Below are 11,475 nucleotides of genomic sequence, written 5' to 3'. Positions count from 1 at the left end.
GTCCAGTAGAGAATTTAAGGCTGGACTTAACAGATGTCACTCTTACTAAAAATATTTTTTGAGGTTTCATTGCAATAGAGTTTACAGTTTCTTTTAATCTTATTTTATAGAATATTATGCACTCTTGTCTCATGTTTCATCTTTTTACTCTTGATGCTGAAGCTATTCAGGATCATTAAACGTGCTTATAATTTTATGAGTTTGGTTAAGGGACATTAAAGAGCTGGAGATAAGAATAAGGAAGCAGTGATGCCAATGTTTAGTTTGAGTTTCTGCAGCAGAGTGGAGGAGGGATTCACTCGTATGGGGGTGATCCGGCTTCCAGAAACAAACATAATGCTTTTGTTGTCATTCTGTCTTAAATTTGCATTTATTTATGAAGTCCTGCTGCCAGACCCTGCCTGAAACTACAGGAGTGAAACTGAAACCTTTCCCCTCATTCTCTGCTCTGTCACAGTTTTACATACTGTTTTTGTAACCATGTGGACTCCTGTGAACTGAAGTCAGGCTTCACACACACCTTTAGGAAAAATGATTCTCAACTAATGTGGCCTTAGGAACCACTAGTCATGCTCTAATGAGAAATCACAACACAAATTACTGATATTTAATAATCAGTTATATCTATTTAATGAATTGTTATGCAGTTTTTGACCTCAGATGGTACAAAATATATGGCTGAACTAAGAGGCAAACATTAATTTTTTTTTTTTTGCCAGGCACAAAGTAACAACTTAATAAAAATGGCTCCGTGGCCCATTTTTAGGTCCTGACCCATAGAAGAACTGATTATAACACATTGCAATGAGGAAGCTTGAACTAGACCATTATTTTCATATTAAACTAGAGGTTTTGATAGTAATAATTAACTCTGCAAATATCCAGGATACTACTGCAGTATGTATCTTGTCTTACATTGTTCCAGCCTGCTTTGTTGTGTTTTGAATTGTGCTGACAATTTCTTTCACAATAAAACCAGTTAATACAAGCTCTTTTTATTGGATGATTCTGTTTTAATGGGTTTATGGAAAATAACTGCACTGTCATTTTCTCTTCTTGAAACCAAAAGACTCATTGTCTGTCAGATACAGTCTTTATTACGAAATATTCGCATATTTTCCGATGAGACGTCACATATGCCTGCAAACTTCTACTAAAAAACTGACCAATCAGAGAACAAAGGGGGCGTGACGGAAGCGCTGGCACCGCCCCTGTCGGCCTCAATAAGTCGTGCTGAGCACGCTGTTACAGCTCGTGAGCAGTTGGACACACACCTGTGGAAGAGGAGCGGCAGGTGAAGCGGGAGATTGGATACAGACATTTTTAGAGGCCCGAGGATTTTCTTTGAGTGTCACTGGCAGCAGAAAAAAAGGTTTGTAAGAAGGCTTTTAATACTTTTATTTCAATTAAATGGTTACAAAAAATATTTTTAAAGTTTTTCGGCTGGCTATGTAAAGCAGAGAACACCTGTGGTAACGTGCCGTGATTACAGAGGCCCTCCATACTCTGTGCTACCTGTTGGACTTGTTCTTCATCAATTGCGTCACCTGTGTCTCATCAAATGTGAGCCTCGTTGACGATGACAGCGATACCGACGTGGAAAAAGACCTTACCTGGGCTAAAACTGACAAATTCTTCAATTAAAGCCCACAGTAACTGACTAAATCTTAAACAAGAAAAATGCAGTTTAAAACTGAGCGTTTTAACATGGCGGGTAACTTCAAAAAGCATCAGCACTCGGATTAGACTAATGTTAATGATGCATGAAAGATGGCGGCGCAATTAAAACAGATATGACCAGATTTTTCTTCAGTTTAAAATACTTCTGCCAGACTTCTTTGGCTTTGACTGTGGCCAGGTTGAGGTATTATTGACTCATCTCTATGTATGGTCTAACAGCAGACAATTAAAAATACAGCAGGTGTGTCATGGGGGTCGCAGTCTTTACATCAATGTCTCTGGCTATAACGTTAATCAGCAAGTCCAAGCTTGTCTTGTCTTACTGCGCAGACTCTGTGCTCCCCTCTTACTTCACCTGTTCCTCTTTCAGCCAAGGGGACACACCTTTAAAACCTGTTTTGTTCTTTCTGTTTTAAGATAGTTTTGGTTGGTTTAATTGGTTTATTTAAATACAGCCCAACATTAATGGTGCAGTGGTTTTCTGACAGGAACATAAAATGTTCAGACTTTTAGTTTGACTTCTGGGTTGCCAAGTTAAATCTCAGTAGTTCTCACTTGACATATTTCCCATAATGCTGTCACTGCTTCTCAAACCAGTCCGGCCAGTCTGTATGAGCCATTCCTCAATGAAACTAGTACCTGCTCTGAAACTCTGCCTCGTACTCCCCCATGTACAGAAATTTAAGACGAACACTGTAACGAATCAAAACATTTCTTTTTTTCCCCCTCATTTGCCACCTTACTGTCACCTTAAAACAACTAGGAAGCAACTGAATTGTTAACTACAAGGGAGAAGTTTTAAAAAGGTCCTTTTGGCCTTTTTGAGACATCATGGAGATTTCTTCAACATACATAGTTATCAAAGTTTTTGGCTGGTTTTATCTTTTCTAAGGAGTTGAAGTTTTATGATGCAAACATCCTTTAAAATATGAGCTACTTTGACTTGATGAAAGCCTTATTTCTAGTTTAACCACACATATTGTTTTTTGAATGGGTTCTTCTCTCATTGTCATCCTTTCTTTAACAACAGAGGGCCACACTGACTGCTACTCATTGTACTTGTCTTACACTCTTGTCTTTGTCTTCAAGCTCAGTGCCTGAGTGGTGTTTTTTTTTTCCTATACAGTCAAGTTCAGCCACAGCACTGTTTAAATGGCACTACATTTTACTTTTGCATTAGAGTAGACCAGATTTTCAACTTAAGGTACAATTCTAGTAAATTTAAAATGGTATTGATGGCAGTTTGAATATCACAGATACAAAATTAAAAGCTCTTGGCACAAAATACTGGGTAATTTCTTATTTTGATACCCAGACTTGCAAATGCAAGCTCCTGCAATCCTTTTTAGTTTGCAGTTTCGGTTAAAATATGAGTGAATATTGTTATTTTTCTGAAGCTGTGGACCTTTTTTTAGGCACCATAAATTGGTGACCATCAACACTGTCAAGCTTTTCCTTTAAATCCCAATAGCTAGAAAATCAAACCCCGAAACATCTAAACAGTTATCAGGAACTACTTGATGGTTGAGTTTCATGGAAATCCAGTTGTCATCCATTATTAGAAAATATTCAACCAGGAGTACAAGCTGCTGCTCTCAGACTAAGTTTTGCCATGCTGGTTATGTGTAGCTGGAGTAAAAAAATCGGTCTGCCCCCTACAGCATCTGTCAAGAAAATGCTGGTGCAAATGTTATCAACCCCTGCCATAAGTCTTTAAAATAAGACTGTATTGTTGTTAGAGAAAGATGTCCTTAATTGTCTTTAACCTTATATGAGCCATTTGCACCACTGTACTTTACCTCAGGTCACACAAAGGTTTTTGAAGTTTTTTCAGCAGGCAGGAAGAGGCTCAACTTCCTTCTGAGTGGTTATAAAAGTGGAAAAGGAACTAGTAGTGTTTGGTCCCATCTGTGATACCAAAGTTTACTTTCATAATGCATGAAAATGAGCTTTTTCAATTTGGTTCTCTAGCCTATAGAGATTGACTTATTTTTTTTGTCCAAGCTGACTTTCTAACCATTACTGTGTTTTTAATTCCAGGTGAATCAAACAGACCTCGTCTGAAAATGGAATTTTTTAATATAAAGTCGTCGGCTGCCCTCATTTATGACGAGTTCATCCAAAATGCAGGTGAGTCTACGAACAGTCGCTCAAATTAAAGCTCCTGTGAGAAACTTTTAGATGGTTGTAAACCTGACTGAAAATCATACTGGTTTCTATTTATGAACTACAACAGTCAACGGGATCATAACAAAGATGACTGCTTATTCTTTTCAAATCAAAAATGAATTTTAACTTGCATGTTGGACATATCAATAAAGAAGGTGTACAGGAAACAACTGGCAACTAGAAAGTTCCTTACAGCAGCTTTAAGACTCGTGACATAACTCGCCACCATGTTTATGTTTTATATGAATATGTTTTTAAACCCTATTGTTTATCTGTCTAGACTCGCGGACGGGGAACTGGCTCCTCATGTCGTCCCCTCTCCCCCAGACCATCATCATTCTGGGGTACATTTACTTCGTTACATCTCTGGGGCCTCGGATTATGGAGAACCGCAAAGCCTTCGACCTTAAAGGGATCCTCATCGTGTACAACTTTGGCGTGGTGGCTCTCTCGCTCTACATGTGCTATGAGGTGAGTCATCTTGTTGTTTCAACTGGTGCCAAGTTGACGTGACTGCTGGAGCCGCTCTGATTTCACACGGCAACACATACCACCAGCTCATCACTGAGCGTACAGTATTTCTTGCATTGCTGAGTCCTTTGTTGAGAAAGGAGCTGTGACACATTCCATACGCAGACTGGTGAAATGTTCATAGACCTGTCTTGTTTTTAAACCTCAGTACTGATTTGAGTAAGCCAGATTTGCAGGTGAACTTCATCACCTACAATGTTGTATGCAAACTGGTTTTACGGCTGCATAACTTTAACGTGACTTCCACTGTCACGTTTCACATTAATTTAATCAATGGGCTGTTTTTACTGTTAAAGTTTAAAGCTTGTTGGTGGTTCTAAAATGTCCAGAAATTAATTGTCTTCCACTGACGAGAACAAATCAGACCATCAGTAAAGACTCTCTGAACCAGTGCTGTTAATACGTCAAACTGCTGCCTCAGAGTCTGAGACAAAGTGATCAACTACATGCTGCCAACACTACCTTTTTTCTACATTGTCCAAATAATCAGTAAGGGATTTTCTCCAGAGCTTTTTGATCAAGAGAGAGGGATGTTTCATTTCTGAATTATAAGAAGTTTTCCCCCCCTTTACAGTAAAATAACTTTATTTTATTGTTTGAATGTGAAACAAATACAAGTGCAAGACAAAAAAAACACACGAAACATAGTGAAGAAAACTGTAAGAGCTGACAGACATGGGCAAGGTTGTAACTTATACAATTCGGAAAAAAATTAGAAAAGGAAGAAGAAAAGAACTGGAGTTGTATTTGATGGTGCTGAAAATGCATGAAAGCAAGGGAATAATAAAAGTGAACCATCATGACAGCACAGGATGTTGCTTTAGACATTTGAACAGCATGCCAGAGACTCTTTCAGACATTAAAAAAAGTGTTAAATAGTCAATAGTCTTGCTGATGGTCTTGTTTTGCTTGATTTCTGGTCTGTTTCATTGTCAGAACTCCTAACAGGAGCCATTGCCTCAGTAAACAAAAGAAAACTGTTACAATGCTTCACAAAGACATAAAAGAACTTTTGTCCTCAGGAGGTTTTAAAACATACAGTTTGTTAATAAGTCTGGAAATGACCTTTTTTTTTTTTTTTAACTGTGGTTCTCCTCAGTTTGTGATGTCGGGATGGGGAACAGGATACAATTTTCACTGCGACCTGGTCGACTACTCCAATTCACCACAAGCCATGAGAGTAAGTCTCTTAGTTCAGATATGGATTAAACGCAACATCTAATTGATTTTCTTTTCGTTCTGAGCATGGATGTGTTGACTCTGGATGCTTTGTTGAACCAGTTATGAAATGCTCTTCTCCTTCCTCTAGATGGCAGCAACGTGCTGGCTGTATTACTTCTCCAAGTTCATTGAGATGTTGGACACAGTAAGTGACACGAACGTAATGCATTCCCTTTTTCACTAACCTTTCGGCCCTTTTTGCTGGTTTGTGACTGTTTTGTTCCTGTTTACAGGTCTTCTTTGTCCTGAGGAAGAAAAACAGTCAGGTGACATTCCTTCATGTCTACCATCACTCGATTATGCCCTTCACCTGGTGGTTTGGAGTCCGGTTTGCACCAGGTACAATTCCAAGGGTTTTTTGTTAAATATGCAGACAACAGTTTTCCATTCCCATACTGGATTGATTTTATTTTGGCTCTTTTTTTAATATTTGCAATTCTGTTATATTTTAGGAGGTCTGGGAACATTCCACGCCCTGCTGAACTGCGTCGTCCACGTCATCATGTACTCATACTATGGCCTGACCGCTATGGGCCCCAAATACCAGAAGTACCTGTGGTGGAAAAAGTACCTCACTACCATCCAGCTGGTATGTGTCTTTACAGTTGCACAAAGGTTTTTTGGTACATCCAAGGTTCCTTCAGATCCCTTAAAGTCTTAAATTAGACATTTGAAGTTTAAAAGGTTTTAAATTTGTGCATGAGGCCTTGAATTTTAGATGGTCCTTTGACCAAGACATGTCTAAATGCAACAAATCTACACAATTTTGCATTTAGAGGTTTTTTGCCATTTTCAGGGGATTAGCTTCATGTGCATGAGCCACAGCTTTTACAGCTGTGCATTATGTTTGCATTCACAAACTGCCCATGAGAGAGACGATGGGGAATTCTTGCAAGTTCAAGAAAATTTGGCTTTAAGATGAAAACAAGGAGTGTTTTGGCTGGAACAAATTACTATGTGCAAGGAAACTTTTAAACGTATATACTGATGCTATATGGTGTAAAAATTGCACTGATTGTGGGGAAAATTTCTGAAGATGTTTACAACTGATAATTTGGCTATAAAACTCTGCCTATTCCAGCTGTAAGTACTGGCTACACAAATAAGTTAGTGGAGATTTTGACTGGACCAACCTACATCTCTACATCGTCTTTTTCTTTCATCCCTTATACTTGAAAGTCTGTTTTGAGGACTGAAAATTGTTCATTTGTCCATTCTCAAATTTTAAATTGTTTTTTTGGACGGAAGTTTTAGGTCTGAACTACACTTAAATATATTGGCTAAAATAAATTTGTAAATGGCACATTGGATATGGTAAAAAAAAATCAATATACTGCATCCCTAATTGTTTTTTAATGTGCATCAACCCTGCATTCATCAAGCTTACTTGAAAGATTTGCGTTAACCCTTACTTTCTCCACAGATCCAGTTCGTCATGGTGACCAGCCACATCTCCCAGTATTTCTTCCTGAAGGACTGTCCCTACCAGTTCCCCGTCTTCATCTACATCATCGGCCTGTACGGCCTGATCTTCCTGTTCCTCTTCCTCAACTTCTGGTACCACGCCTACACCAAGGGCAAGAGGCTGCCTAAAGTGCTGCAGGCTCAGACGTGGGCACACCACACCAACGGCGTCATGAATGGAGACGTCAATCATGACAAAGATGAGTGAAGCGGGCTCATCTGGGCGTTTATGGGTTGATCTCATTTACGTAAAAAAAAACCACAGCAGAGAATGAGCTTCAATCCCTGTTTGTTTTGGACTGTAATTTTTGATTGCATTGCTACTGGCTATTGCAAAAGACAATCTTTAAATTATGACCAAAGCTTTATTTAAGAGGTTTACTGACCCAAGCTGAAGGGTTTTTAATATTTTTTTTGTTTACACTGAAGGTAAAGCCTGTTATGGTTCGGCTATGGAAGTTTCCAATTATCCTCCCGTTACACAACAGTGGTGAAAATGTGTTTCAAATGGACTCCCACTACTCTCTAATGTAAATACTTAACCTGTAAGACCCTCAGCTGTACAGTCATACTGAGCCTCCTTAAAACGCTTCAAACGTGCATCCATTTTTACTTCTATCACTTCTAAGGAGATTTTTACAAAAGTTTAGCTTTTTAAGAAACACGCACTGAAAACATAAGTTTATTCAATTTGACCTAAAATGGGTGGTGTTTAGACAGCACGCCTTATTGTTGAGGTCACTGTTGTATGCATGCAGAATAGGGTGATGGTTTGACCATATCAGCATGTCCACTTCTCTTCGGTTTGAGTCACAGCTGCTGCTGATGGTTCTGAGATTTAGTGTACAGGGCTGTCTTCATACAGTAAAGTCAACTCACTCTCCTGATAATAATTCTCCAATGAAGCGCTAGTGTGACCAAGAGAAGGACTGATAGACCGCTGTGCATCTTGTAGGATCCAGAACAGAGTTGGAGTTAAACTACTTCCTGAGGCCAATAACACTGTCTTTAACAGCCTGCATAACTTTCTCTTTTTAGTCAGACATAAACATGGGCAGCCTCACTAGCCTGTGTTTCAGTATTTAGCCTTGTGTGTTGAAGCGTCTTCAGACGGCTGGAGTCAGGCTGACGTCTGTAGAGTAGTTTTTGATTCGGTTACCATGATCTTCAAAAGAAAAGTGAATGTAACACTCTGCTCCTCTGGTGACTGAGGACACAGGATGGAGCTTGGCATGATATGGTACAAGCTCATGTTAATACAAGATTTACAGATGCAGTGAATACAAATGGGTTGAACTTTATTTTTCAATTCCTTTTCAAGTTATACCACTAATACTGTAAGTAACTCTGAAATGAAATGTTTATATTGTATTTTTTATGTATTTATACAAAATAAATGATCAATGTGCTTTAAGATGCTCATTTTTATTTTTTGTTGTTGTTTTCATAAGGGGTTAAAATGCCTGAAAATGCAGAAAATGGTCAAATCTGCATGTGTTGATAAATTTAACCTTAATAAATAAATGCACACATTAGATTATACATTTTTAATTATCCTTTATTTAACAAGATTAGTCTCACTGAGGTCAGATCTTCAAGAATTGCAGCAATACAGCTGAGCTCCTACAGCAAAAAAATAAATCCATTAGAATAGCAGTGTTGAGAAACTTTGGATTCTAACCGAATTTCTCTTCCTGGATTTGAATTTGTGGATTAAAGACTTATCGCTAGGTACTGAAAAACATTCGTGGTGTGCAGATTGTTCCAAGCTAAAGTTGCAGAAAACCTAAAAGCCTTGTGTCCCAACTCGGTTCAGCTTTTTTGCACAAAGTCGAACTAAGCCAGGTTTGGCAATCTATCCCTCAAGATTAAAACGAGGACAAGTAATCTAGAATTTTGCCCAGAATGGATTTATAGATGTAGACAAACCAACATTAAAGGACAAAAATCCTTAAAGCAGTCTGACTTGAGAATAAGAAGTACAATGGTGAGCAAGAAATCCACAGTCCATGATAAATCTCGCTGCTCCATGATACAGTGTCCAGCATGTCAGGATTCAGCAGAGGCATTTATGTACACTACATCACCACGATCAAGGACTGGTAAAAAGTAGGCTTAACTAGTCTCTTTTTCTGTTTCAAATATTTTTATTAAAGAAAACATGATCCTTACATAGCATCCACAAAAACAATCTCCTTTTGACATAAAAAGAGAAACAGAAATTGTCATAAAAACCAAGCCTTCAGCTTTTTAGCAGCATACTGAATGTGCTCCTTGAAAGACAATTTTTCAACAAGTAAAAACCCTAAATATATAGAAGATACCAACTCCGTTTCTCAACCATATTTAGTAATGTTCTCTGACAATATTCCTTTTAAGATGAGAGACTTTAACATCTCTATAGGGAAATTTGTCCTGGACTCTGTCCCACAGCTCTTGAGGATGTTAAAAAAAAAAAAAAAAAAAAAGTTTAGTTTGATCTGCATTTAGAGCAAGCTGCATCTGATCTTGGACAAAATCAGTAATGAGAATTTAAGAAACAAATTGACATGTAGACTGCTGTTGTTGTGCAATGAACTCTGGGTGAAGATTTCAAATGGCTGCTTTGCTCCTCTTACAAAAAAAGCAAACAAAACATACAGTTTCAACAACAAAAAACATGAAGTCATCCAGTCCACACTAAACAAGAACATTAATAAATGCATGCACATTGTTTAGAGTCGTAACCTTTCACCATAGATTTAAAAACATTCAGGGTCACCAAGTTTTGCAGTTGAATTGCAGTCTACAGCTTGTTCCAAGCAAAGAGTGCAGAAAACCTTTCTGCACAGCTTTCTGTCCATCACTCTGGACTTACATCATATGATGTTATGTGTTCCATCATTCAAGACTGAAGGAGAGGGAAGGTAGTCCAGATTTTTGACTACTTTTTTTGACTGAATAAAAGGGTGTTCATATCTGGAGATTTGACTCATTTAAATCTAAATGCCATACTGATTACTGAGTCAGCAAGCTTTGTCAGAAACGTACCTTATCAAACTCGCTCTGCTGACTTGTTTAACGCTTTATCTCATGCAGGTTGACTCTAATTCAGGAAATCTGCTTTAGCTGCTCCAATAATGTGGAATCTCTTAAGACTGACACCCTCATTTCCTTGAGCCAACTTGAGTCAGTTATTTTGAAATGATTCCACTTGTGTTTGTGATTGTTTCTCTGAGTGAAATCTGTACTATTTGTGTTAAGAATTGTTGTTTTACAATTTATTCTGTAACTCACCACCTTTGTAAATGAGGGAACCCTCAATGATCGCTGAGATTTAAATAAAGGTTGATGATTATGACTTGTTGACCTATCTATGTATTTTTGTGGATCGATTAAGTCATGGATCTAATTTCACATATTCTGATCTGTTCACATGTTGGTGGATTTACTGGGTTTATTTACACATTTCATACATTCACTCATCATAATTTTGTCCATAATTTTCCTTTTTTTACAGGCAACATCTATCTCACATGTAAAATTCTGTAATATAGAAATGCTGTGTATTTCAGATGGTTGATAACATACTTTTTATAGTAGGAAAACTCTGTCTCTACTCTGTCAGCCCACCCACCACCCGCACGGACACATACAATAACAAGCAGGAAACAGGAGAGCATACTGACCTGTCTATTAGAGGTATCAGTGTGGCCGTCTGCTCTTAAGTGGCACATAATAACCACTACACCAACCAGCAGAGCTGAAGCTTTTCATTAAATGACACTCAGCTGTAAAACATGAGAGCTTTCCATAAAGGGAAGCTGGAATCGATGCAACGACACATCACAGGAATAACAATAAGTCTGCTTTTATTTCCGCGTAATTGTGCCATGGTGTATTTATGTTGCAAATAAACAACAGACTGGAGCGATGATGGATGACAGGCCGGCCCTGAGGGGGTATGAATGATCGCTCTCCAGCATGATGAGCTCCAACATCCCCTGTCTGTCTCCCAGCCTCCCTCGCAGGTCCTTCCCCGGTCTCACTGTCAGAGAGGCCGGGATAACTGGGTCATTATCAGGCTGAATGTGTGAGACGCCTCATCACTGCAAATACGTGTAACACTAATTTGGTGAGTCAGTGGGTAGGATTGAGCCTGTTTTCCCAATACAAGACACAGCAGCTATAAAAATATTCATTTTTAATGTTCTAAACATTTCAGTCACATTGGATTTTGTCTTTGCCAGTATGTGGAACATTTTACTGAAATCTGCCTAATTAAAAACAGCAGATGAGGCAATAAAAGAGTGATAATCAGATTAATAGTCATCATCTGTCATCCACATATGTTACAGAAGAAACACGTTTAGAAGAAAAACTAACTGTGATGTGCCTGATAAGTTCTGGATCATTAACTACAGGCAACAA

At 38.3% G+C, this 11,475-nt stretch overlaps 1 protein-coding gene across 1 annotated transcript; it reads left to right on the top strand.

Moving 5' to 3' along the window:
* Window positions 1-1,230: 1,230 nt before the first annotated feature.
* Window positions 1,231-8,479, top strand: elovl7a (ELOVL fatty acid elongase 7a). Its single transcript, XM_041788301.1, has 8 exons — window positions 1,231-1,372; window positions 3,721-3,810; window positions 4,130-4,320; window positions 5,480-5,560; window positions 5,690-5,746; window positions 5,835-5,940; window positions 6,054-6,190; window positions 7,025-8,479. Exons 2-8 carry the CDS (start codon window positions 3,747-3,749, stop codon window positions 7,271-7,273), a joined length of 885 nt encoding a protein of 294 aa, XP_041644235.1. The 5' UTR covers window positions 1,231-1,372; window positions 3,721-3,746; the 3' UTR covers window positions 7,274-8,479.
* The last annotated feature ends 2,996 nt before the right edge of the window (window positions 8,480-11,475 follow it).

This window comes from Cheilinus undulatus, linkage group 5, assembly GCF_018320785.1.
Source record: "Cheilinus undulatus linkage group 5, ASM1832078v1, whole genome shotgun sequence".
Lineage (NCBI taxonomy): Eukaryota > Metazoa > Chordata > Actinopteri > Labriformes > Labridae > Cheilinus > Cheilinus undulatus.
Note: the sequence above shows the minus strand (reverse complement) of the source record. Positions and strands in the feature narration are given on the sequence as shown.

Excerpts from the sequence above, each read along its gene's own strand:
- elovl7a (XM_041788301.1), top strand. The coding sequence starts at position 3,747 with ATGGAATTTTTTAATATAAAGTCGTCGGCTGCCCTCATTTATGACGAG. Across the intron at positions 3,811-4,129 it reads CGAGTTCATCCAAAATGCAG|ACTCGCGGACGGGGAACTGG; the intron begins GTGAGTCTACGA and ends TTATCTGTCTAG. Across the intron at positions 6,191-7,024 it reads ACCTCACTACCATCCAGCTG|ATCCAGTTCGTCATGGTGAC; the intron begins GTATGTGTCTTT and ends CTTTCTCCACAG.